The 25,698-nt window shown below is 47.5% G+C and overlaps 1 protein-coding gene across 2 annotated transcripts in view; it reads right to left on the reverse strand.

Moving 5' to 3' along the window:
* Positions 1-1,098: 1,098 nt before the first annotated feature.
* The window catches only part of LOC128694245 (repulsive guidance molecule B), a 329,138-nt gene continuing 304,538 nt past the window's right edge, over positions 1,099-25,698 (reverse strand). For both annotated transcript variants that reach the window (XM_053784270.2, XM_053784269.2), the window contains exons 3-5: positions 11,681-11,898; positions 3,720-3,870; positions 1,099-1,625 (exon numbers count right to left, since the gene is read on the reverse strand). In XM_053784270.2, coding sequence (XP_053640245.1) covers positions 1,344-1,625; positions 3,720-3,870; positions 11,681-11,898 — 651 coding nt within the window. In that variant the 3' untranslated portion in view covers positions 1,099-1,343. The remainder of the gene's footprint in view (positions 1,626-3,719; positions 3,871-11,680; positions 11,899-25,698) is intronic.

Here is a 25,698-nt window from a genome sequence, read left to right on the forward strand (position 1 = left end):
CCCATTAGTCTCTTACATAGAATGTTTACCATGTTAAGATTTCAAGCTAATCCAAAAATTTCCAATGGCACATTAATATACACAAAAACTGTCATTGTACAGTAATTTAGTTCATCTGGATTACAAGTGTAAGGTCTTGGAGCAAGTCCCCTCAAGATGGAACTATTGTTCCCTTTCTCAGATCAGATCTGATTACCTCTCCTTCCTGTGGATTAGCACTACCTCATGATTATAGTTATAATAATTTAGGACAAATGTTGCAAATAACATTTACCATTAACTACATATCTACATGAGCTGTCATTGTGATAGCACTAACCATATTTCTTGAAACTGTTCAAGCTAGTGACCAAGGCTAAAATAAATAAGTTATGCCTATAAACAATGAGTTGTGCCTCGTTGTCTAACGAGGAAAAATGTTGCTAGTTTTAAAACTTTGAAATGCTGATCATCTTGGCACATTGAACAGGAACAGTTGCAAAAGTGAGGCCAAATGAAGATACTACAAGAGTATACTACAATAGTAGTAGGACTCTACTACACAATGACAGTATTGAGGTATGCTTTATACATGGCAGTCTTAGCACTGCAGTATTAATTACTCATCATTCAATTCTCAATTTTTGAGAAATCTATGCACAAAATTTAGTAAAATTAGATTAGTACAATGTTTATGTCACTATAAAATATCTGTATTACACTGTAAACAAAGAAAAAGAGACAAAATAAATTCATTAACAAAGCTAAGAATATGTAATACAGATGTAATTTAATATTGTTAAAAATTTTACAACAAAGTTTTCCAGTCAATTATTCTCTGCACAAAATTAAAATCAACAGACAGACACAAGGAAAAATAAATACAGTAGAAATCCCTTTCACTACATACAGGATTGTTAGTGAAGAAATTTGAATAAATAATGACTACAGCTACATCTCATCTATGCATGTACAGTTTAACACTTTAAGATGGAAGGTAGTAGTATATGTTTTGACACTAGCATTACATACACTGATAACTAGAACAGCTTTCATATTCACACGACTGTGACTATTACGTTCAGCTTCTGAATACAGTAATTAATGGAACACACCTACATCTTGAGTGCATATTTTATTTTTAATCTTCTAGCCACAACACCACTTTTGTATACAAATTTTATGACTGATTAAAACCTTTCATCAACTTTTTTTTTAGATAAATACAGTACATTATATCTCTGAGGCTCTCCAGTCACTGCTCATTAGCATAATACATATTACTCTGCCTTGCAGTAAACAGTGACATTAGCTCTCCTTTTCCCCTAACACCCTTGAACGGATGATACTGTCCAAGATGCTGGCTACCGCTCAACCCATACATTTATGACCAATAATACAAGAGCCAGCATCATTATAGAACTACACTGGTATGATTGTTGAGAAGAGTTGATGTTCCATACACAGGGTGGCTGTGAACAGTTGAGAAGAAGTCTTTGTGCCCCAACAGGGTCGTGCTCCCAGAGATCCTTCTGGGCAGCCTGAGCTGCAATTCGGAAACTCTGATCGCCTGTCGTGACAAGGTCGAAGATGCAGGAATCCAGGTAATAATCAGTGATATTGTATTCCTTACACAACTTTGTAGCCTGCAAAGAGATGTTCAGGTACACTGTCAGACATTTTAAAAAGTGATTATATGCGAGAGAAATTTCAAAATGTTTAATATTTCTATTGTTGTATGTGTTAAGAGTGTAGGGGTATCTGGTGTTGGTTTTTGATTCAAGGAACTGAAATTTTCTTCTTTAATCAAACCTGATTATAACCTCCCATTCCCCATTAGGTTTAACACTTCCTCATGAATATGACAATCATACATGTCTACATACATACATATAAGGCAAGGGACAGAATACTGTAGTTTTATTAATTAAATGTGTTTCAAAATCCAAAATTTTGGTAAAAAAAATAAAACACTAGGCACATACACTTTGTGCTGTAAGTAATGTGTATTACTGAGCATTTATTAGGGTTGGCCCTGCAAGGGGGTGCCTAAATGCTGGTAAAGGACTCTTGATTCAAGAAATTGGAACTACCCTTCCCTTACTTGAATCAACCTGATTACCTCCCATTTCCCAGGTGTTGTATGTCTCCTATGGATTTAATGGTTTCTTATGAATACAACAATAGTCCAATTTCTAGGTTTAAGCAGAAAATAAAAAAATGAAACAGTGGTAAAAAAAGAAGACACCTGTGCTTGCATATTTTCGCTACAGCCAGAGACCATCATCCTTTTCTGAAGAGGGTCTCTTGACCGCGACCAAAATATATATATCTCTTATTTACTGCGTTTCATTTTGTTGGTCCAATTTCTGGGAATTCTGAACTTTTTCCCTTAAGTAAAATGTATTGACAGTAGTGAATGACTCTTGGTCAAAGGAACAAGAGCTACCTTTCCCTTCCTTAAGTCAAACCTGATAACCTCTCATTTCCCCCAAACACTGTATGTATGTCCAACTTTAGGAGATCATCTGCTGAAGAGGACCTCTGACTTGTGTTTCATTTTATTGATCCAAGTGGATGTTCACCTTTCACTGATCTGTGTTCACAATTTATTTGAGAAAATAAAGTGTACCGTGATGAATAAGACAAACATGCAATATCTGGGTATATTTACTGCCAAAACACATTGCTTGTATAACTGGCATTTGTTACCATATTTTCCAGCATATAAGGCATGCTTTTTCTCTACAAAAAGTCTTGGAAAATCATGCTGTGCCTTGTATGCTCAAGGTCAGGGTCAAAGGTAGGCTTTGTTTACTAATGTCACCTTACAACTGCTTGGAAACATCGTCTAATACGTCTTATATTCCTGTGCGCCTTATATGCCAGAAAATACAAGTGAACATAATACTGGAGACAGTAGAAAAGGTAATTTTAAGGTGATCAGTCCCTCAGCCATGGTAGGAAGTGGTCAATCCCTCCAGGCCTGGAAAAATGACTACCCCAAACCTACTTCTACTATCTCCTGTGATATAATTGCTGGTATTCGACTGAAGAAGTCTATTTTGCAGGTAATATGTTTCGACAATAGAAATACCCAAGTGGTGTGTGTGTGTGTGTGTGTGTGTATTTTAGTTACCATTTTGTCCTAGGCACATGTCGATTAGACACTAGGCCTGTATGTGTGTGTGTGTGTTTTATACATCAATTTAATGGCATTGCATTTCAGCTCTTATATAATAGTGTAGTTACTTGTAAATGTGACTGAATATGTCATCCAAAATTAAACAGGAATTATGGTGCCCTGTGGCCTGGTGGCTAAAGCTATCGCTTCACATGGCAAGGGTCTGGGTTCAATTCCCAGCGAGGGTAGGATCATTGGATGTGTTTCCTTACACCGCTTGTCTATGTTCACCCATCAGTAAAGTGGGTACCTGCGTGTTATTCGACTGGTGTGGATCACATCCTGGGACAAAACTGGCCTAATTTGCCAGAAATGCTCTGCATAACATGTGGCTTTCTATATAGCAATAGTATGTCATTGATGTCAGCTAGGCCTGTATACCTTGTACATGTACTTGTAGTAAATAAAATTATTATTATTATTATTATTATTATTATTATTATTATTATTATTATTATTATTATTACTGTGATGGCTTTTTACATGCTGTCAAATTATGGATAGACTTTTTCAATTGCGCATACAAAAAATAGCACTAGGTAGAGAAGCTTTATACCTTCTTTTTGCTCATGGCTACGGCGGATGCAGCGCCGGCCCTGTCTAGCAGTTCATGAGGAGGACAGCCCTGTAGACACAACTGTAACTCATCGTCACCTTCCAGCTCACGCAATAACTTCTCTGGCAGTGTTACTTGCACAGTCAGGTACCTGTAAAGAAGCAATGTTATTTGGATAGTCCTGTACCTGTGAAAGACTAATACGTATTACTTAGTCTGGTACCTACTAAGGAGCAATGTTACCTAGTCTGGTACTTGAAGAGGAGCAATGTTACCTAGTCTGGTACCTGACAAGGAGCAATGTTACCTAGTCTGGTACCTGAGGAGGACCAGTGTTACCTAGTCTGGTACCTGAGGAGGAGCAGTGTCACTTAAACAATCACATACCTGAGGAGGAAGTGTTACTTGTATACATGTGAAGCCTATCAACTATATATTTTACCACTGTCCTGTGTTTGTGAAGGGGTCGAGACTCAGCTCCTGGCCCCACCTTCTAGACTGCCTGCCTATTTTCCTGACCTTTGATGATATACCTTGGATGAGTTTCGAGAGTTTTCCTACTGCGGTCCGGCCCTGAGCCAGGCTTGTCTGGTTAACCAGGCTGTTGTTGCTGATGTCCACTGGTTCACATATCTATCACAGCCTGGTTGATGTGGCACTTACTTGAAGGATACCCGAAGTGTGTTTCTGAGAATCAATGTCCCCCATGACCTGGTCCATGACCAGGCCTCCCAGTGGCTCAAGGCTTAATCAACCAGGCTGTTAATGATGACCGCATGCAGTCCAATGTATGAACCGCAGCCTGGCTGGTCAGGAAATGTTTTAAGGAATCTGTCCAGTCCTCTCTTGAAGACAGTTAAAGGGTATTATGAACCCAGGTGTAGTCTTGGCCCTGGTATTTATGCTGGAACATTTTGATGTGTTCTTGACCTGCTCATCACATGTGGTATCTATCTTCAGTGGTGCGTGTGTGTGTGTGTCAGCGTGCCTCGTTGTGCTCCGGGTTTTCTCGTGTTTTCACGGTCGCTCTTACGTGCTAGAACTTTAATTTGTGTCATCAATCCTATACGATACATCCCTCTAGCGCCTGGAACCAATCTTGGGCGGAAAACATTATATACTGAGTCAAAAAAGGAGAATTAGTGTGCACTACCTAGCAGAGTTTACTACCAGAGGGGAATCATAGGCCTGGGTGCCGTGTGAAAAAATAATAATAATTGAACTTTTCTTGTCAGAGGAAAGAAAGTCTCCCTGATAGCATTGTGTATACATAGTGTTATAGTGTATACTACAGTGGCTCCCTAGTATATAGATGATAAAGGCTAAAGTATCATTTGAAAACAGGTGAATTTGTAAATGAAGTGATAAGCCTATAGAGGCAGGTGCCAGAAGTCGCCAGAAACTTACCACAGTGGTCAGCTGTTTTTAATAATCTTCCTGGCCTGCTAGTGTACTCGCATATAATCTAGTGATACCAGTGAATAGCAGAATACAGTGCTGTAGTAGCAACTAACCAGTATTATAATGGTACTTAGTGGAGTGGAGTGACTTTCATTAGTTTCTTTTTCTTGAAATACCAGACGTTACTGCGAATTTCATATAACCTGTAGTTACCAGCGGTCGCAATATACACAACGAGAAGCAATTATTACTACAGAAAAAGCGTCCCTCCTCCAAAATTTCCACCAGTCAACTATAGTGATAATATAGCATTTATTGTGGTGGAGGCCAAAAAGAAAAACTAGAAAAGCTAGATACAGCGATTGATAAACAAGGGTTGAGGCTCGACCGTTCGTCACTGTAGGAGTTGCCAGCAGTCACCGGTTTCTTCAACACGCAAGTTATACTTTTGTATCAATCAAATAACATATTACTCGGGTAGAATTTTCCAGTAGATCCTTCATGTGTTAGCCCAAATCACCGACCAGTATGTTTTAAATAAGTGACCCACTGATCAGATCAGACTGGCTCCGAACCCTCGACTGGATCGAACCCTCGACTGGTCGAACCCTTGGCCGGTTTCAAACGGATTCGTTGGACAATAAAGCAGACTGTAAACGGATGGGGTTGTAGGCGCCCTTATAAACACAAACAATAAATATAAAACAAACTCCAGGAGCGTACTCCGGTAAGCTGTCCTGATATAAAAGTACAGTTAGAAATAGAAATACAGATAGCTAGAGCTTTACTTAAAGAGGTTATTAATAGAGTATTCAAGAGGTTGCTAGTAGAATTACAGTAAATCAACCATTCAAATCATTATGAAGCTGTGTGTAGTCTGCAATAAATCAAACAAACGGGCTTCCACATGGATAAATTGTCTTTTTTGTGGAAATTGGTGTCATGCCCCTAGTGCAGGTATCCAAGAACTAGCTACAAGCAGTATTAAAACAGGGAAGTGTTTTTGGGTATGCCCAAAGGAGATAAATCTGTGGACTAAAATCACAAGGGTATTAAAATAGGATAACATCAAAGCTGCTTTCATAGACAACCTGGAAGCTTTCTACAACAGATGGGAACATAAAAAGTCTGGGCTGAATGGTACTGCCCTTGATACTGGCCATGTAGTCAGAAATTGTAAGGCTGGAGGTGATGTTCTGGTAGTCAGTAAATGTGGGGCTGATAGTGCTGTCCTGGGAGACAGTAATGGTGAAGCTGGAGGTGCTGTCCTGGGAGACAGTAATGGTGAAGCTGGAGGTGCTGTCCTGGGAGACAGTAATGGTGAAGCTGGAGGTGCTGTCCTGGGAGACAGAAATGGTGAAGCTGGAGGTGCTGTCCTGGGAGACAGTAATGGTGAAGCTGGAGATGCTGTCCTGGGAGACAGTAATGGTGAAGCTGGAGGTGCTGTCCTGGGAGACAGTAATGGTGAAGCTGGAGATTTTGTCCAGGTAGTCGGGAATTATACGCAGGAAGGAATGCATATAAATGACCTCATAGGGGACAGGAGCTGTAGTGGGGAAACAAGTGTAGTCAAAGATAAGATAAAACCAATATTGCAAACAAGAAATACAACAGGAAATAACAAACAAGAGGACTCCACTAGCAACAGTGAGGATATATTAAAAAAAACAACTGGTGGGAGCTCCATTGTTGGTGCTAGGGAAGATAGGAATAAGACAGGTAAACATGCACCAACAGGGAATACAGTCACAGAAACCCAAGGCAAACGGAAACCAAGCCTGTGCACATACTATGCACTTGGTATCTGCAGACATGGGAAATCTGGAAAAACAGATGGGACGTGCAACTATGACCACCCTAGAAAATGCCGTGCCCATATGACAACAGGAAAATGCAAACTCCCTTCCTGTAAGCTTTTTCACCCTGAAATGTGTACCTCTTCAGTACAGGAAAGACTGTGCTATAACTTAAATTGCCAGGCACACCATCTAAAGGGGACAAAAAGATACAAAACATCCAGGCCATGGGAAAACCTGGGTAGCCACAGCCACTCAAGAGGGAGAGGTTTTTTAGTGCCAGGAAGGAAAAAAACTGGCAGGAAATGGCAGAAATTGTACACCAAATCCAGTCATTCCTGGAGTGGAACCACAGTCGATGGCCTCCACTCCAAACCAACAGATACAGATACTAATGCCGGAAAAAAAATCCCCCCCCCAGTACCAACAATACCACCAGTCCGATGACATTCTTCTTTGCAAATATACAGGGTCTAAAGCCAGCAACAAACAACAAAATACCTTTCATCCGTGGACTGCTTGCAGAGGCAAAGGCAATGTTCGCGGCTTTCACTGAGACCCACATAAAGGATCACTTAGACAACGAAATATGGATCCCAGGTTACAACCTATACAGATGTGACAGAGTGAACAGGCAAAAGGGGGGGGGGGTTGGCCTGTACATTGCAGAGTCACTTGTTTGCACAGAACTGCTTAATGCCTCAAATGATGTAGTGGAAGTTTTAGCAGTAAAGGTCGAGAACCAAAACCTAGTCATTGTGGTAGTCTACAAGCCTCCGGATGCAACATCCCAGCAATTTCAGGAACAGCTGTTAAAAATTGACCACTGTCTGGAAAATCTTCCAGCTCCTGCACCCAACATCTTGCTCCTGGGGGATTTCAACTTAAGGCACCTAAAATGGAGGAATATAGCAAATAATATTGTTGCAGTAATAACACCAGGAGGCAGCTCTGATGAAAACTCACACTCACACGAGCTTTTAAATCTCTGCACAAAATTCAATTTAAACCAGCAAATAATAGAGCCTACTAGAATGGAGAATACACTAGACCTCATCTTCACTAACAATGATGATCTGATAAGAAATGTCACCATATCAAAAACAATATACTCAGATCACAACATAATTGAGGTTCAGACATGTATGCGCAGAGCCCCAGACCGACAAAATGAGATTAGTCACGAGGGAGCATTCACCAAATTCAACTTCAATAACAAAAACATAAAGTGGGACCAAGTAAACCAAGTCCTAACCGATATAAGCTGGGAAGATATACTAAGCAACACAGACCCCGAACTTATGCCTAGAACTTATCTTAACTTGGTGGCACTCGATGTATGCACAAGACTTATTCCTCTAAGAAAAAGGAGGAGTAGATGTAAAATAGAAAGAGACAGGCGCTCTCTTTACAGGCGATGGAAAAGAATAACAGAGCGGCTAAAAGAGGTCAATCTATCTGAAATGCGTAGGGAGACACTGGTCAGAGAAATAGCAAACATCGAACTTAAGCTAAAGGAATCTTATAGGAGTCAGGAATCGCGGGAAGAACTAAAAGCCATAAATGAAATCGAAAGAAACCCAAAGTATTTCTTCTCCTATGCCAAATCAAAGTCGAGAACAACGTCCAGTATTGGGCCCTTACTTAAACAAGATGGGTCCTACACAGATGACAGCAAGGAAATGAGTGAGCTACTCAAGTCCCAATATGACTCAGTTTTTAGCAAGCCACTAACCAGACTGAGAGTCGAAGATCAAAATGAATTTTTTATGAGAGAGCCACAGAATTTGGTTAACACAAGCCTATCTGATGTTATCCTGACGCCAAATGACTTCGAACAGGCGATAAATGACATGCCCATGCACTCTGCCCCAGGGCCAGACTCATGGAACTCCGTGTTCATCAAGAACTGCAAGAAGCCCCTATCACGAGCCTTTACCATCCTATGGAGAGGGAGCATGGACACGGGGGTCGTCCCACAGTTACTAAAAACAACAGACATAGCCCCACTCCACAAAGGGGGCAGTAAAGCAACAGCAAAGAACTACAGACCGATAGCACTAACATCCCATATCATAAAAATCTTTGAAAGAGTCCTAAGAAGCAAGATCACCACCCATCTAGAAACCCATCAGTTACACAACCCAGGGCAACATGGGTTTAGAACAGGTCGCTCCTGTCTGTCTCAACTATTGGATCACTACGACAAGGTCCTAGATGCACTAGAAGACAAAAAGAATGCAGATGTAATATATACAGACTTTGCAAAAGCCTTCGACAAGTGTGACCATGGCGTAATAGCGCACAAAATGCGTGCTAAAGGAATAACAGGAAAAGTCGGTCGATGGATCTATAATTTCCTCACTAACAGAACACAGAGAGTAGTAGTCAACAGAGTAAAGTCCGAGGCAGGCACGGTGAAAAGCTCTGTTCCACAAGGCACAGTACTCGCTCCCATCTTGTTCCTCATCCTCATATCTGACACAGACAAGGATGTCAGCCACAGCACCGTGTCTTCCTTTGCAGATGACACCCGAATCTGCATGACAGTGTCTTCCATTGCAGACACTGCAAGGCTCCAGGCAGACATCAACCAAATCTTTCAGTGGGCTGCAGAAAACAATATGAAGTTCAACGATGAGAAATTTCAATTACTCAGATATGGTAAACACGAGGAAATTAAATCTTCATCAGAGTACAAAACAAATTCTGGCCACAAAATAGAGCGAAACACCAACGTCAAAGACCTGGGAGTGATCATGTTGGAGGATCTCACCTTCAAGGACCATAACATTGTATCGATCGCATCTGCTAGAAAAATGACAGGATGGATAATGAGAACCTTCAAAACGAGGGATGCCAAGCCCATGATGACACTCTTCAGGTCACTTGTTCTATCTAGGCTGGAATATTGCTGCACACTAACAGCACCTTTCAAGGCAGGTGAAATTGCTGACCTAGAAAATGTACAGAGAACCTTCACGGCGCGCATAACGGAGATCAAACACCTCAATTACTGGGAGCGCTTGAGGTTCCTGAACCTGTATTCCCTGGAACGCAGGCAGGAGAGATACATGATTATATACACCTGGAAAATCCTAGAGGGACTAGTACCGAACTTGCACACGAAAATCACTCACTACGAAAGCAAAAGACTTGGCAGACAATGCAACATCCCCCCAATGAAAAGCAGGGGTGTCACTAGCACGTTAAGAGACCATACAATAAGTGTCAGGGGTCCGAGACTGTTCAACTGCCTCCCAGCATACATAAGGGGGATTACCAACAGACCCCTGGCAGTCTTCAAGCTGGCACTGGACAAGCACCTAAAGTCGGTTCCTGATCGGCCGGGATGTGGCTCGTACGTTGGTTTGCGTGCAGCCAGCAGCAACAGCCTGGTTGATCAGGCTCTGATCCACCAGGAGGCCTGGTCACAGACCGGGCCGCGGGGGCGTTGACCCCCGGAACTCTCTTCAGGTAAACTCCAGGTAACTCCAGTGGCCACAAGCCTGACGTATCTTAGCTCCATGAAGACGAGAACACTTATTTTAAGCGTACAACCTCTCCATAACGCCACATAGTCGGCAAGGATAATAAGCAGGCCGACACCCTCTTCCAGAACATAATTTGCTAGGGTGTTTTAGGGACAAAATGGTAGTAAGCTCATTTTCCCCCTTTATGGTCATAAAGTAAAATTTGAGTAAATCTGGCCATAAGGTTTTTTAGTGAGGGACACTTGCTCCCATCCACAAGTGTTTTGAACCTACGCTAGTCCTAGTCTGCTGTCTCGCTCTAAGATTCTATCTGACTTGAAAGTTCCCGAGTTGAACACTACCTAACGAGTTGGATGGTTGAGAGGAAAAGCAGTTCCATTAGTATTTCGTTCCATTGTGGCACACTACCCATGGAGGATGCCTGGTTCTGGCTATCAGCTTTCGTTCGGGGTGGGGGTGTGGCATACTAAGAGTATGTTACATTTTATTCGGTATATGTCATACACCTATATAAGCATGACTCCGACCAGTAAACCAGGTGCTAAGAGTTTAATAAGTACGGGTCCCATCGTTATACCAGCACCGTGGTTCAACCAGCCAATCATACGGAAGCCCGCCAAAGTTGTGATGTGGTACACTCGTGAATCATCCTTGGCAGACTTACCTTCATGTCTGGTCACCGTGCCTTGTGCTTGCTTCATTGTACATAGCTGTGTAAGTGATTATCGTGCTACAGCTAGGTGTACAAACCAAGACACACCTGTGTTCATAACAAAGAGTTGTTAGTAATTCACTTGATGCAAGGAGGAAGGAAGATGAAGAATCGGGAACCTCTTACACTTAACAAGGTCTTTTTTAATGCAATGGTTTTCAATTACTATGGAATGATTGTCTAGGTCTCTTCTCCATAAAATACTAAAGGATGGAAATAATGGTTCTTGCGATTTTTGATGAATACAGAGTTCCAGAAGTCTAGTCCTGGAGTAGAATGCATGGGTATGCTGTCGATGGCCTCTTCAAAGTCAACTGGGGAGGTATTTGTCCAGTTTCCTCTTGAAGACTTCTACAGGATGAAATCTACCGGGAGGATAATATTTGGTGTGGAGTGTTCACGACTTGCCGATCTTTTTGATCATGACCACACCTGCCGATCTTCCCGACCCACCTGCCGATCTTCCCGACCCACCTGCCGATCTTCCCGACCCACCTGCCGATCTTCCCGACCCACCTGCCGATCTTCCCGACCCACCTGCCGATCTTCCCGACCCACCTGCCGATCTTCCTGACAGCGACGGTAGCATTAATGAAGGAGACTGTGATGAGTGTGTGTTCCCCTGGCATCTTCTCGTGCACCTCGATGTAGGGTCTTTCAGGAGAGCCGCCAGACCAGGTAGTGCCGTCCACGAAGGCTCTAGGTAGTGCCTCGGTCGATGCTTCGTAGGTGCGCTCTGATCCACACCCTGAGTGGCCCTTGATGATGATCGTCACCTGCGGGGAGAGTAAAGAGAGGGTTGTTTAGCATTTTAAGAGTATCCAGTTCAGCGGTGTGGTTGTTCAAGTACCATACATGCATAGTTTTGAGGATGGGTATGGCTGGACTCGTGGGGGTGGCGAAACGGGTGGTATTTGGTTGAAAGACAGGGACAGGAGCTGATGCTCAACTCTCCCAGAGTTACGTAAACACACACACACACTAAGAGACAGGGAGAGAGAAAGATTGTATGTTTGTGTTTGGGAGTAAGTGATGACTCTTACATATGACATTATCCCTCCTACTTTGCTGCACGCTCTCCCTGTGTGTGTGTGTGTGTGTGTGTGTGTGCGCTCACCTAACTGTACTCAATTGTGGTTGCAGGGGTCGAGTCATAGCTCCTGGCCCCCGCCTCTTCACTGGTCGCTACTAGGTCCACACTGACCCTGCTCCAAGAGCCATACTGGTTGTCAGAGGCACTGCTTGTCAGTAGACACTTGGCCTGCTCAGCATGTGTGTGTGGGCGTGTGTCTGTCTGTCTGTCTCCCTCACAGTCAGTTGGCAATCAACACTCAGACAGGTGGGGGTGGGGGGAGAGGTGAGGACCAGTTTAAGCTATCCTCCCTGGCGCCCCACTCAACAATACCAGGCACAATACATCACTACAGTCAAGTAGTCAACCAGTACGTTCAACACTACTACTGGTATAAACCTTGGTAACAGATACCGACAAGTTGGTTTAGAAAGACAAGAAAGCAAACACTACGACGTATTTATCAGAAAACGTTTCGGTCCTGGGACCTTGATCACTTCTAACACACAAGGACTGAAAAGACTGTGTATATATGTGGAGAGTGAGGTGTGAGTGACACAATGTGACCTGAAGAATGCCATTCTGGGATGAAGACAATGTGATCACGTGACTCCTGTGTTGTTAGGTGATGCTTTGCCTACTTGACTAACATGTATATTTCTCAAATTATGTAGTTTCCAGTATTATGTTGTGTGGTGTGTGTGACGGTGATTGTTGTGTGGTGTGACGGTGATTGTTGTATGGTGTGTGTGACGGTGATTGTTGTATGGTGTGTGTGACGGTGATTATATTGTGTGGTGTGTGTGAGGGTGATTGTTGTATGGTGTGTGTGACGGTGATTATGTTGTGTGGTGTGAGTGACGGTGATTATGTTGTGTGGTGTGTGTGACGGTGATTATGTTGTGTGGTGTGTGTGACGGTGATTATGTTGTGTGGTGTGTGTGAGGGTGATTGTTGTATGGTGTGTGTGACGGTGATTGTTGTGTGGTGTGTGTGACGGTCATTATGTTGTATGGTGTGTGTGACGGTGATTATGTTGTATGGTGTGTGACGGTGATTGTTGTATGGTGTGTGTGACGGTGATTATGTTGTGTGGTGTGTGTGACGGTGATTATGCTGTGTGGTGTGTGACGGTGATTATGTTGTATGGTGTGTGTGACGGTGATTATGTTATGTGGTGTGTGTGACGGTGATTATGTTGTATGGTGTGTGTGACGGTGATCATGTTGTGCAGTGTGTGTGACGGTGATTATGCTGTGTGGTGTGTGACGGTGATTATGTTGTGTGGTGTGACGGTGATTATGCTGTGTGGTGTGTGTGTGACGGTGATTATGCTGTGTGGTGCGTGTGACGGTGATTATGCTGTGTGGTGTGTGACGGTGATTATGCTGTGTGTGTGACGGTGATTATGCTGTGTGGTGTGTGTGACGGTGATTATTTTGTGGTGTGTGTGACGTTATTATATTGTGTGGTGTGTGACGGTGATTATTTTGCGTGGTGTGTGTGACGGTGATTATGTTGTATGGTGTGTGACGGTAATTATGCTGTGTGGTGTGTGACTGTGATTATGTTGTGGTGTGTGACGGTAATTATGCTGTGTGGTGTGTGACGGTGATTATGTTGTGTGGTGTGTGACGGTAATTATGCTGTGTGGTGTGTGTGACGGTGATTATGTTGTGTGGTGTGACGGTGATTATGTTGTTTGGTGTGGGTGACGGTGATTATGTTGTGTGGTGTGACGGTGATTATGTTGTGTGGGTGACGGTGATTATGTTGTGTGGTGTGACGGTGATTATGCTGTGTGGTGTGTGTGACGGTGATCATGCTGTGTGGTGTGTGTGACGGTGATTATGTTGTGTGGTGTGTGTGACGGTGATTATGTTGTGTGGTGTGTGTGACGGTGATTATGCTGTGTGGTGTGTGTGACGGTGATTATGCTGTGTGGTGTGTGTGACGGTGATTATGCTGTGTGGTGTGTGTGACGGTGATTATGCTGTGTGGTGTGTGTGACGGTGATTATGTTGTGTGGTGTGTGTGACGGTGATTATGTTGTGTGGTGTGTGTGACGGTGATTATGTTGTGTGGTGTGTGTGACGGTGATTATGCTGTGTGGTGTGTGTGACGGTGATTATGTTGTGTGGTGTGTGTGACGGTGATTATGCTGTGTGGTGTGTGTGACGGTGATTATGTTGTGTGGTGTGTGACGGTGATTATGCTGTGTGGTGTGTGTGACGGTGATTATGTTGTGTGTGACGGTGATTATGCTGTGTGGTGTGTGTGACGGTGATTATGTTGTGTGGTGTGTGACGGTGATTATGCTGTGTGGTGTGTGTGACGGTGATTATGTTGTGTGGTGTGTGTGACGGTGATTATGTTGTGTGGTGTGTGTGACGGTGATTATGTTGTGTGGTGTGTGTGACGGTGATTATGTTGTGTGGTGTGTGTGACGGTGATTAGCGACGCTTCAAGACATTTTTGCCGATTTGGAAACAGATGTGATATTTTGAAAGTTGATCATCCTCCGCCTCCTCCTGAGTCACTGTACTTTAAACAGCAGTCACTGGAAAGTTTGATCTTAGCTGCCGGGACACCGAAGTAAATAAATCACTGTGTCAGATGTTTTTGGGGGTTATCATAGTGAGTAATTTACACACATGTTACTATGTAATAATCACGAACAAGGGATGCAAGATGCAATCAACACAACAGGAGCTTGCAATGTTGCAGATGTGAGTAGGAAGTCCAGGCAGATTAGCTCAAGGGAACATTCTGGCTACGTTCTCCTACGTATCGGTTATTTGTGTACAGTGAAACACAAATTTGCCAAGCTTTATAAACCTGACTGCAATGTTTGTGCACAACACTGCCTACACGGTAAATCTTACGACTACTTAATAGGCCTACATGCGACGGTCAGAAGACCTGTAATAGTAATTATTTCTACAAGTACATGTACAAAGTATACAGTCCTAGATGACATCAATGACATACTACTATATAGAAAGCCGCTTGTTATGCAGAGCATTTCAGGCAAATTAGGTCAGTTTTGTCCCAGGATGCGACCCACACCAGTCCACTAACATCCAGGTACCTATTATACTGATGGGTGAACATGGACAGCAGGTGTCTTATGGAAACACGTTTTCCAGCCGTACCTGTGATGGATTTTGAGAGTTTTCCTATTGCCACTGCCTGGCCAGGTTTGGCTGGTGTTTGCCTGATCAACCAGATTGTTGCTGCAGGCGGCTAGTTGCAACACCATGTTAAAATTTTCCCCATGAGAAAACAGCTCCTGGATCCAGAGAAAAGGGCAGAGGTGTGTGTGTGTGTGTGTGTGTGTGTGTACTAATATTTTCTCCTTCCCTTACTTCCCCTCCCCTGTCTGCACCGTCCCTTACTTTCCCTCCCCCTGCCTGTCCCGTCCCTTACTTCTCCCCTGCCGCTCCCCTGCCTTCCCCTCTCCCTACCTGTCCCCTCCCTTACTTCCCCTCCCCCTGCCTTCCCCTTCCCTTACTTCCCCTCTCCCTGCCTTCCCCCTCCCTTACTTCCCCTCTTCCTTACTTTCCCTCCCCTGCTTGCCTCCTGCTTGCCCCTCCCCTCTACTACCGTTCCCCCTGCATGATCCCTCCCCTACTACCCCTAAACCTGCCTGCCTCCTCCATTACTACCCGTCCCCCTGTCTGACCCCCTCTCCTACTTCCCCCTTTCCCTGTCTGACCCCTCCCCTACTTCCCCTATTAATGTCTGACTCCTTTCCTCCTACCCCTTCCCTTGTCTGCCCCCTCCCCTACTACTACTCTTGTCTGACCCCTCTTCTACTACCCCTTACTCTGCTTGACCCCTTCCTTACTACCCCTCCCTCTGCTTGACCCCTCCTCTACTACCCCTCCCCCTGCATGCCTCCTGCTTCCTACATCTCCTCCCCCCTGAACCCGTCACCTACTACCCCTCCTCCAGCCTCCCCAACCACCCCTCCACTTCCCTCCCACCCACAATCAATACTAGTGCATGACGAATTCTACCCCACAACCCCTTCCACAACCTCTCCCACTACCCTTCCCACCACCTCTTCCTACCACCCCTTCCACTACCCTCTTCCTACCACCCCTTCCACCACCCTCTTCCACCACCCCTCCCACCACCCCATCCACTACCCCTTCCACCACTCCCACTACCCAATCAACCAGTCCTCCCTCCACCCCTTCCACTACCCCTCTTACTACCCCTTCCACTACCCCTCTTACTACCCCTTCCACCACCCCTCCTACCACCCCTTCCGTTACCCCGTCCACCATCCCTTCCACTATCTAACCCACCACCCCTTCCACTATCCCTTCCACCGCCCCCTCTACCACCCCTCGCACAACGCCCTCTACCACACCTGACTTGTTATCCTGCCTCCTGACTTGTTATCCACCCTCCTGACTTGTTATCCTGCCTACTGACTTGTTATCCTGCCACCTGACTTGTTATCCTGCCACCTGACTTGTTATCCTGCCTCCTGACTTGTTATCCTGCCTCCTGACTTGTTATCCTGCCACCTGACTCGTTATCCACCCTCCTGACTTGGTATCCTGCCTCCTGACTTGTTATCCAGCCTCCTGACTTGTTATCCTGCCTCCTGGCTTGTTATCCTGCCTCCTGACTTGTTATCCTCCCTCCTGACTTGTTATCCTACCTCCTGACTTGTTATTCTGCCTCCTGACTTGTTATTCTGCCTCCTGACTTGTTATCCTGCCTCCTGACTTGTTATTCTGCCTCCTGACTTGTTATTCTGCCTCCTGACTTGTTATCCTGCCTCCTGACTTGTTATTCTGCCTCCTGACTTGTTATCCTACCTCCTGACTTGTTATTCTATCTCCTGACTTGTTATTCTGCCTCCTGACTTGTTATCCTGCCTCCTGACTTGTTATTCTGCCTCCTGACTTGTTATCCTACCTCCTGACTTGTTATTCTGCCTCCTGACTTGTTATTCTGCCTCCTGACTTGTTATCCTGCCTCCTGACTTGTTATTCTGCCTCCTGACTTGTTATCCTACCTCCTGACTTGTTATTCTGCTTCCTGACTTGTTATTCTGCCTCCTGACTTGTTATCCTGCCTCCTGACTTGTTATTCTGCCTCATGACTTGTTATCCTACCTCCTGACTTGTTATTCTGCCTCCTGACTTGTTATTCTGCCTCCTGACTTGTTATCCTGCCTCCTGACTTGTTATTCTGCCTCCTGACTTTTTATTCTGCCTCCTGACTTGTTATTCTGCCTCCTGACTTGTTATTCTGCCTCCTGACTTGTTATCCTGCCTCCTGACTTATTATTCTGCCTCCTGACTTGTTATTCTGCCTCCTGACTTGTTATTCTGCCTCCTGACTTGTTATTCTGCCTCCTGACTTGTTATTCTGCCTCCTGACTTGTTATTCTGCCTCCTGACTTGTTATCCTGCCTCCTGACTTGTTATTCTGCCTCCTGACTTGTTATTCTGCCTCCGGACTTGTTATCCTGCCTCCTGACTTGTTATCCTGCCTCCTGACTTGTTATCCTGCCTCCTGACTTGTTATCCTGCCTCCTGACTTGTTATTCTGCCTCCTGACTTGTTATTCTGCCTCCTGACTTGTTATTCTGCCTCCTGACTTGTTATTCTGCCTCCTGACTTGTTATTCTGCCTCCTGACTTGTTATCCTGCCTCCTGGCTTGTTATCCTGCCTCCTGACTTGTTATTCTGCCTCCTGACTTGTTATCCTGCCTCTGACTTGTTATTCTGCCTCCTGACTTGTTATCCTACCTCCTGACTTGTTATTCTGCCTCCTGACTTGTTATTCTGCCTCCTGACTTGTTATCCTGCCTCCTGACTTGTTATTCTGCCTCCTGACTTGTTATTCTGCCTCCTGACTTGTTATTCTGCCTCCTGACTTGTTATCCTCCCTCCTGACTTGTTATCCTGCCTCCTGACTTGTTATTCTGCCTCCTGACTTGTTATCCTGCCTCCTGACTTGTTATTCTGCCTCCTGACTTGTTATTCTGCCTCCTGACTTGTTATCCTCCCTCCTGACTTGTTATCCTCCCTCCTGACTTGTTATCCTGCCTCCTGACTTGTTATCCTCCCTCCTGACTTGTTATCCTCCCTCCTGACTTGTTATCCTCCCTCCTGACTTGTTATCCTACCTCCTGACTTGTTATCCTACCTCCTGACTTGTTATCCTGCCTCCTGACTTGTTATCCTACCTCCTGACTTGTTATCCTGCCTCCTGACTTGTTATTCTGCCTCCTGGCTTGTTATCCTCCCTCCTGACTTGTTATCCTCCCTCCTGACTTGTTATCCTCCCTCCTGACTTGTTATCCTGCCACCTGACTTGTTATCCTACCTCCTGACTTGTTATCCTCCCTCCTGACTTGTTATCCTCCCTCCTGACTTGTTATCCTACCTCCTGACTTGTTATCCTGCCTCCTGACTTGTTATCCTGCCTCCTGACTTGTTATTCTGCCTCCTGACTTGTTATCCTGCCTCCTGACTTGTTATCCTGCCTCCTGACTTGTTATTCTGCCTCCTGACTTGTTATTCTGCCTCCTGACTTGTTATCCTGCCTCCTGACTTGTTATTCTGCCTCCTGACTTGTTATCCTGCCTCCTGACTTGTTATCCTGCCTCCTGACTTGTTATTCTGCCTCCTGACTTGTTATCCTGCCTCCTGACTTGTTATCCTGCCTCCTGACTTGTTATTCTGCCTCCTGACTTGTTATCCTGCCTCCTGACTTGTTATCCTGCCTCCTGACTTATTATCCTGCCTCCTGACTTGTTATTCTGCCTCCTGACTTGTTATCCTGCCTCCTGACTTGTTATTCTGCCTCCTGACTTGTTATCCTGCCTCCTGACTTGTTATTCTGCCTCCTGACTTGTTATCCTGCCTCCTGACTTGTTATTCTGCCTCCTGACTTGTTATCCTGCCTCCTGGCTTGTTATCCTGCCTCCTGGCTTGTTATCCTGCCTCCTGACTTGTTATCCTGCCTCCTGGCTTATCCTGCCTCCTGATTTGTTATCCTACCTCCTGACTTGTTATCCTGCCTCCTGACTTGTTATCCTGCCTCCTGGCTTGTTATCCTGCCTCCTGGATTGTTATCCTGCCTACTGACTTGTTATCCTGCCTCCTGGCTTATCCAGCCTCCTAGCTTGTTACTGTGCTTCCTGGGTTATCCTGCCTCCTGGCATGTTATCCTGCCTCCTGGCTTGTTACTGTGCTTCCTGGGTCATCCTGCTTCCTGGCTTGTTACTGTGCTCCTGGGTTATCGTGCCTCCTGGCTTGTTACTGTGCTCCTGGCTTGTTACTATGCTCCTGGGTTATCCTGCCTCGTGGCTTGTTACTGTGCTCCTGGGTTATCCTGCCTCCTGGCTTGTCACTGTGCTCCTGGGTTATCCTGCCTCATGGCTTGTTACTGTGCTCCTGGGTTATCCTGCCTCCTGGCTTGTTACTGTGCTTCCAGGGTTACCCTGCCTCCTGGCTTGTTACTGTGCTTCCAGGGTTACCCTGCCTCCTGGCTTGTTACTGTGCTCCTGGGTTATCCTGCCTCCTGGCTTGTTACTGTGCTCCTGGTTTACCCTGCCTCCTGGCTTGTTACTGTGCTCCTGGGTTATCCTGCCTCCTGGCTTGTTACTGTGCTTCCTGGGTTATCCTGCTTCCTGGCTTGTTACTGTGCTCCTGGGTTATCGTGCCTCCTGGCTTGTTATTGTGCTCCTGGGTTATCCTGCCTCGTGGCTTGTTACTGTGCTCCTGGGTTATCCTTCCTCCTGGCTTGTCACCGTGCTCCTGGGTTATCCTGCCTCATGGCTTGTTACTGTGCTCCTGAGTTATCCTGCCTCCTGGCTTGTTACTGTGCTTCCTGGGTTACCCTGCCTCCTGGCTTGTTACTGTGCACCTGGGTTATCCTGCCTCCTGGCTTGTTACTGTGCTCCTGGGTTACCCTGCCTCCTGGCTTGTTACTGTGCTCCTGGGTTATCCTGCCTCCTGGCTTGTTACTGTGCTTCCTGGGTTATCCTGCCTCCTGGCTTGTTACTGTGCTCCTGGGTTATCCTGCCTCCTGGCTTGTTAGTGCCCCTGGGTTATCCTGCCTCCTGGCTTGTTACTGTGCTCCTGGGTTACCCTGCCTCCTGGCTTGTTACTGTGCTCCTGGGTTATCCTGCCTCCTGGCTTGTTACTGTGCTCCTGGGTTACCCTGCCTCCTGGCTTGTTACTGTGCTCCTGGGTTATCCTGCCTCCTGGCTTGTTACTGTGCTCCTGGGTTATCCTGCCTCCTGGCTTGTTACTGTGCTCCTGGGTTATCCTGCCTCCTGGCTTGTTACTGTGCTCCTGGGTTATTCTGCCTCCTGGCTTGTTACAGTGCTTCCTGGGTTATCCTGCCTCCTGGCTTGTTACTGTGCTTCCTGGGTTATCCTGCCTCCTGGCTTGTTGCTGTGCTTCCTGGGTTATCCTGCCTCCTGGCTTGTTACTGTGCTCCTGGGCTATCCTGCCTCCTGGCTTGTTACTGTGCTCCTGGGTTATCCTGCCTCCTGGCTTGTTACTGTGCTCCTTGGTTATACTGCCTCCTGGCTTGTTACTGTGCTCCTGGGTTATCCTGCCTCCTGGCTTGTTACTGTGCTCCTGGGTTATCCTGCCTCGTTACTGTGCTTCCAGGGTTATCCTGCCTCCTGGCTTGTTACTGTGCTCCTGGGTTATCCTGCCTCGTGGCTTGTTACTGTGCTCCAGGGTTATCCTCTCTCCTAGCTTGTTACTGTGCTCCTGGGTTATCCTGCCTCCTAGCTTGTTGCTGTGCTTCCTGGGTTATCCTGCCTCCTGGCTTGTTACTGTGCTCCTGGGTTATCCTGCCTCCTAGCTTGTTGCTGTGCTTCCTGGGTTATCCTGCCTCGTGGCTTGTTACTGTGCTCCTGGGTTATCCTGCCTCGTGGCTTGTTACTGTACTCCTGGGTTATCGTGCCTCCTGGCTTGTTACTGTGCTCCTGGGTTATCCTGCCTCGTGGCTTGTTACTGTGCTCCTGGGTAATCCTGTCTCGTGGCTTGTTACTGTGCTCCTGGGTTATCCTGCCTCCTGGCTTGTTACTGTGCTCCTGGGTTATCCTGCCTCCTGGCTTGTTACTGTGCTTCCTGGGTTATCCTGCCTCGTGGCTTGTTACTGTGCTCCTGGGTTATCCTGCCTCGTGGCTTGTTACTGTACTCCTGGGTTATCGTGCCTCCTGGCTTGTTACTGTGCTCCTGGGTTATCCTGCCTCGTGGCTTGTTACTGTGCTCCTGGGTAATCCTGTCTCGTGGCTTGTTACTGTGCTCCTGGGTTATCCTGCCTCGTGGCTTGTTACTGTGCTCCTGGGTTATCCTGCCTCCTGGCTTGTTACTGTGCTCCTGGGTTATTCTGCCTGCCTCGTGGCTTGTTACTGTGCTCCTGGGTTATCCTGCCTCCTAGCTTGTTACTGTGCTCCTGGGTTATCCTGCCTCCTGGCTTGTTACTGTGCTCCTGGGTTATCCTGCCTCCTGGCTTGTTACTGTGCTTCTGGGCTATCCTGCCTCGTGGCTTGTTACTGTGCTCCTGGGTTATCCTGCCTCCTGGCTTGTTACTGTGCTTCCTGGGTTGTCCTGCCTCGTGGCTTGTTACTGTGCTCCTGGGTTGTCCTGCCTCCTGGCTTGTTACCGTGCTCTTGGGTTATCCTGCCTCCTGGCTTGTTACTGTGCTCCTGGGTTATCCTGCCTCCTGGCTTGTTACTGTGCTCCTGGGTTATCCTGCCTCCTGGCTTGTTACTGTGCTCCTGGGTTATCCTACCTCCTGGCTTGTTACTGTGCTCCTGGGTTATCCTGCCTCCTGGCTTGTTACTGTGCTCCTGGGTTATTCTGCCTGCCTCCTGGATTGTTACTGTGCTCTTGGGTTATCCTGCCTCCTGGCTTGTTACTGTGCTTCCTGGGTTATCCTGCCTCCTGGCTTGTTACTGTGATCCTGGGTTATCCTGCCTCCTGGCTTGTTACTGTGCTTCCTGGGTTATCCTGCCTCGTGGCTTGTTACTGTGCTCCTGGGTTATCCTGCCTCCTGGCTTGTTACTGTGCTTCCTGGGTTATCCTGCCTCCTGGCTTGTTACTATGCTCTTGGGTTATCCTGCCTCCTGGCTTGTTATTGTGCTCTTGGGTTATCCTGCCTCCTGGCTTGTTACTGTGCTCTTGGGTTATCCTGCCTCCTGGCTTGTTACTGTGCTTCCTGGGTTATCCTGCCTCCTGGCTTGTTACTGTGCTCTTGGGTTATCCTGCCTCCTGGCTTGTTACTGTGCTCTTGGGTTATCCTGCCTCATGGCTTGTTACTGTGCTCCTGGGTTATCCTGCCTCCTGGCTTGTTACTGTGCTTCCTGGGTTATCCTGCCTCCTGGCTTGTTACTGTGCTCTTGGGTTATCCTGCCTCCTGGCTTGTTACTGTGCTTCCTGGGCTATCCTGCCTCCTGGCTTGTTACTGTGCTCCTGGGTTATCCTGTCTCCTGGCTTGTTACTGTGCTTCCTGGGTTATCCTGCCTCCTGGCTTGTTACTGTGCTCTTGGGTTATGCTACCTCCTGGCTTGTTACTGTGCTTCCTGGGTTATCCTGCCTCCTGGCTTGTTACTGTGCTCTTGGGTTATGCTGCCTCCTGGCTTGTTACTGTGCTCTTGAGTTATCCTGCCTCCTGGCTTGTTACTGTGCTTCCTGGGCTATCCTGCCTCCTGGCTTGTTACTGTGCTCCTGGGTTATCCTGTCTCCTGGCTTGTTACTGTGCTTCCTGGGTTATCCTGCCTCCTGGCTTGTTACTGTGCTCTTGGGTTATGCTGCCTCCTGGCTTGTTACTGTGCTTCCTGGGTTATCCTGCCTCCTGGCTTGTTACTGTGCTCTTGGGTTATCCTGCCTCCTGGCTTGTTACTGTGCTTCCTGGGTTATCCTGCCTCCTGGCTTGTTACTGTGCTCCTGGATTGTCCTGCCTCTTCCAAACTTCCTCTCACATTTGTATGATAATTCTGGCCGATGTCGCCAAAGTAGACTTGTGTTCCCCGATCTACTGTATCTCTCTCTCTCTCTCTCTCTCTCTATCTCTCTCAATGTCGGACAAACATTTTGCTGGCGACAGTTCACTCAGTGCAGTGGCCATCGGCACCCTGGGAGGATGAAGGATACCTGAAGGACAGATTAAGGATAGCCAGAGATTGTCACTATCAGTACACCAACTGTTGCATACCAGTGAACATCACAAGATTATAGAAGTAGTGCCTAACATCTCCCTGGCTCATCTGCCATCTATGTCTGGTGGCTCTCTCGCCTCTCCTTTCAAACAGCAGGTCTCCATCCACTCCAATCTTCTTAGTATATTTTCAATGTCGTGATCATATCTCCCCCTAGTTCTCTCTTCTGGTGTTATCAGCATTTATGTCTCTCCTCGTAGTTCATCCCCCCGGTGAGCCACTGTAGGTACCAAGGAGCATCCTGGTAGCACCTGGAGGCACCAAGGAGCACCTGGAGGCACCAAGGAGCACCTGGGAGAACCTGGAGGTACCAAGGAGCACCTGGGAGAACCTGGAGGTACCAAGGAGCACCTGGGAGAACCTGGAGGTACCAAGGAGCACCTGGGAGAACCTGGAGGCACCAAGAAGCACCTGGGAGAACCTGGAGGTACCAAGGAGCACCTGGGAGAACCTGGAGGTACCAAAGAGCACCTGGGAGAACCTGGAGGTACCAAAGAGCACCTGGGAGAACCTGGAGGCATCAAGGAGCACCTGGATGCACCTGGGAGCACCTGGAGACACCAAGGAGCACCTGGGATATTCTTTAGTGTGTGTGTCTGAGTTCCCTAACAGAATAATTAAGCAGAGAGACTGGAAGGTGGTGTCAAGACCACACAGGTGCTGGTACTGGAAGGTGGTGTCAAGGCCACACAGGTGCTGGTACTGGAAGGTGGTGTCAAGACCACACAGGTGCTGGTACTGGAAGGTGGTGTCAAGACCACACAGGTGCTGGTACTGGAAGGTGGTGTCAAGACCACACAGGTGCTGGTACTGGAAGGTGGTGTCAAGGCCACACAGGTGCTGGTACTGGAAGGTGGTGTCAAGGCCACACAGGTGCTGGTACTGGAAGGTGGTGTCAAGACCACACAGGTGCTGGTACTGGAAGGTGGTGTCAAGACCACACAGGTGCTGGTACTGGAAGGTGGTGTCAAGACCACACAGGTGCTGGTACATCTCCCTCCCCACTCCCCCACATCTCCCTCCCCACTCCCCACCTCTCCCTCCCCACTCCCCACATCTCCCTCCCCACTCCACACTTCTCCCTCCCCACTCCCCACTTCTCCCTCCCCACTTCTACCTCTCCACTCCCCACTTCTCCCTCTCCACTCCCCACTTCTCACTCCCCACTCCCCACTCCTCACTCCCCACTCCCCACTCCCCACTCCTCACTCCCCACTCCCCACTCCTCACTCCCCACTCCCCACTCCTCACTCCCCACTCCTCACTCCCCACTCCTCACTCCCCACTCCTCACTCCCCACTCCTCACTCCCCACTCCCCACATCTCCCTCCCCACTTCTCCCTCCCCACTCCCCCACATCTCCCTCCCCACATCTCCCTCCCCACTCCCCACATCTCCCTCCCCACTCCCCACATCTCCCTCCCCACTCCCCCACATCTCCCTCCCCACTCCCCACCTCTCCCTCCCCACTCCCCACATCTCCCTCCCCACTCCCCACATCTCCCTCCCCACTCCCCACATCTCCCTCCCCACATCTCCCTCCCCACTCCCCACATCTCCCTCCCCACTCCCCACATCTCCCTCCCCACTTCTCCCTCCCCACTCCCCACATCTCCCTCCCCACTCCCGACTTCTCCCTCCCCACTCACCACCTCTCCCTCCCCACTCCCCACATCTCCCTCCCCACTCCCCACATCTCCCTCCCCACTTCTCCCTCCCCACTCCCCACATCGCCCTCCCGACTCCCCACATCTCCCTCCCCACTCCCCACTTCTCACTCCCCACTCCCCACTTCTCCCTCCCCACATCTCCCTCCCCACTCCCCACTTCTCCCTCCCCACTCCCCACATCTCCCTCCCCACTCCCCACTTCTCACTCTCCACTCCCCACATCTCCCTCCCCACTCCCCCACATCTCCCTCCCCACTCCCCACATCTCCCTCCCCACTCCCCACATCTCCCTCCCCACTCCCCCACATCTCCCTCCCCACTCACCACCTCTCCCTCCCCACTCCCCACATCTCCCTCCACACTCCCCACATCTCCCTCCCCACACCCCACATCTCCCTCCCCACTTCTCCCTCTCCACTCCCCATTTCTCCCTCCCCACTCCCCACATCTCCCTCCCCACTCCCCACTTATCCCTCACCACTCCCCACTTCTCCCTCACCACTCCCCACTTCTCCCTCTCCACATCTCCCTCTCCACTCCCCACATCTCCCTCTCCACTTCTCCCTCCCCACTCCCCACATCTCCCTCCCCACTCCCCACATCTCCGTCCCCACTC

The sequence above is a fragment of the Cherax quadricarinatus genome, chromosome 43, assembly GCF_038502225.1.
Source record: "Cherax quadricarinatus isolate ZL_2023a chromosome 43, ASM3850222v1, whole genome shotgun sequence".
NCBI classification, from domain to species: domain Eukaryota; kingdom Metazoa; phylum Arthropoda; class Malacostraca; order Decapoda; family Parastacidae; genus Cherax; species Cherax quadricarinatus.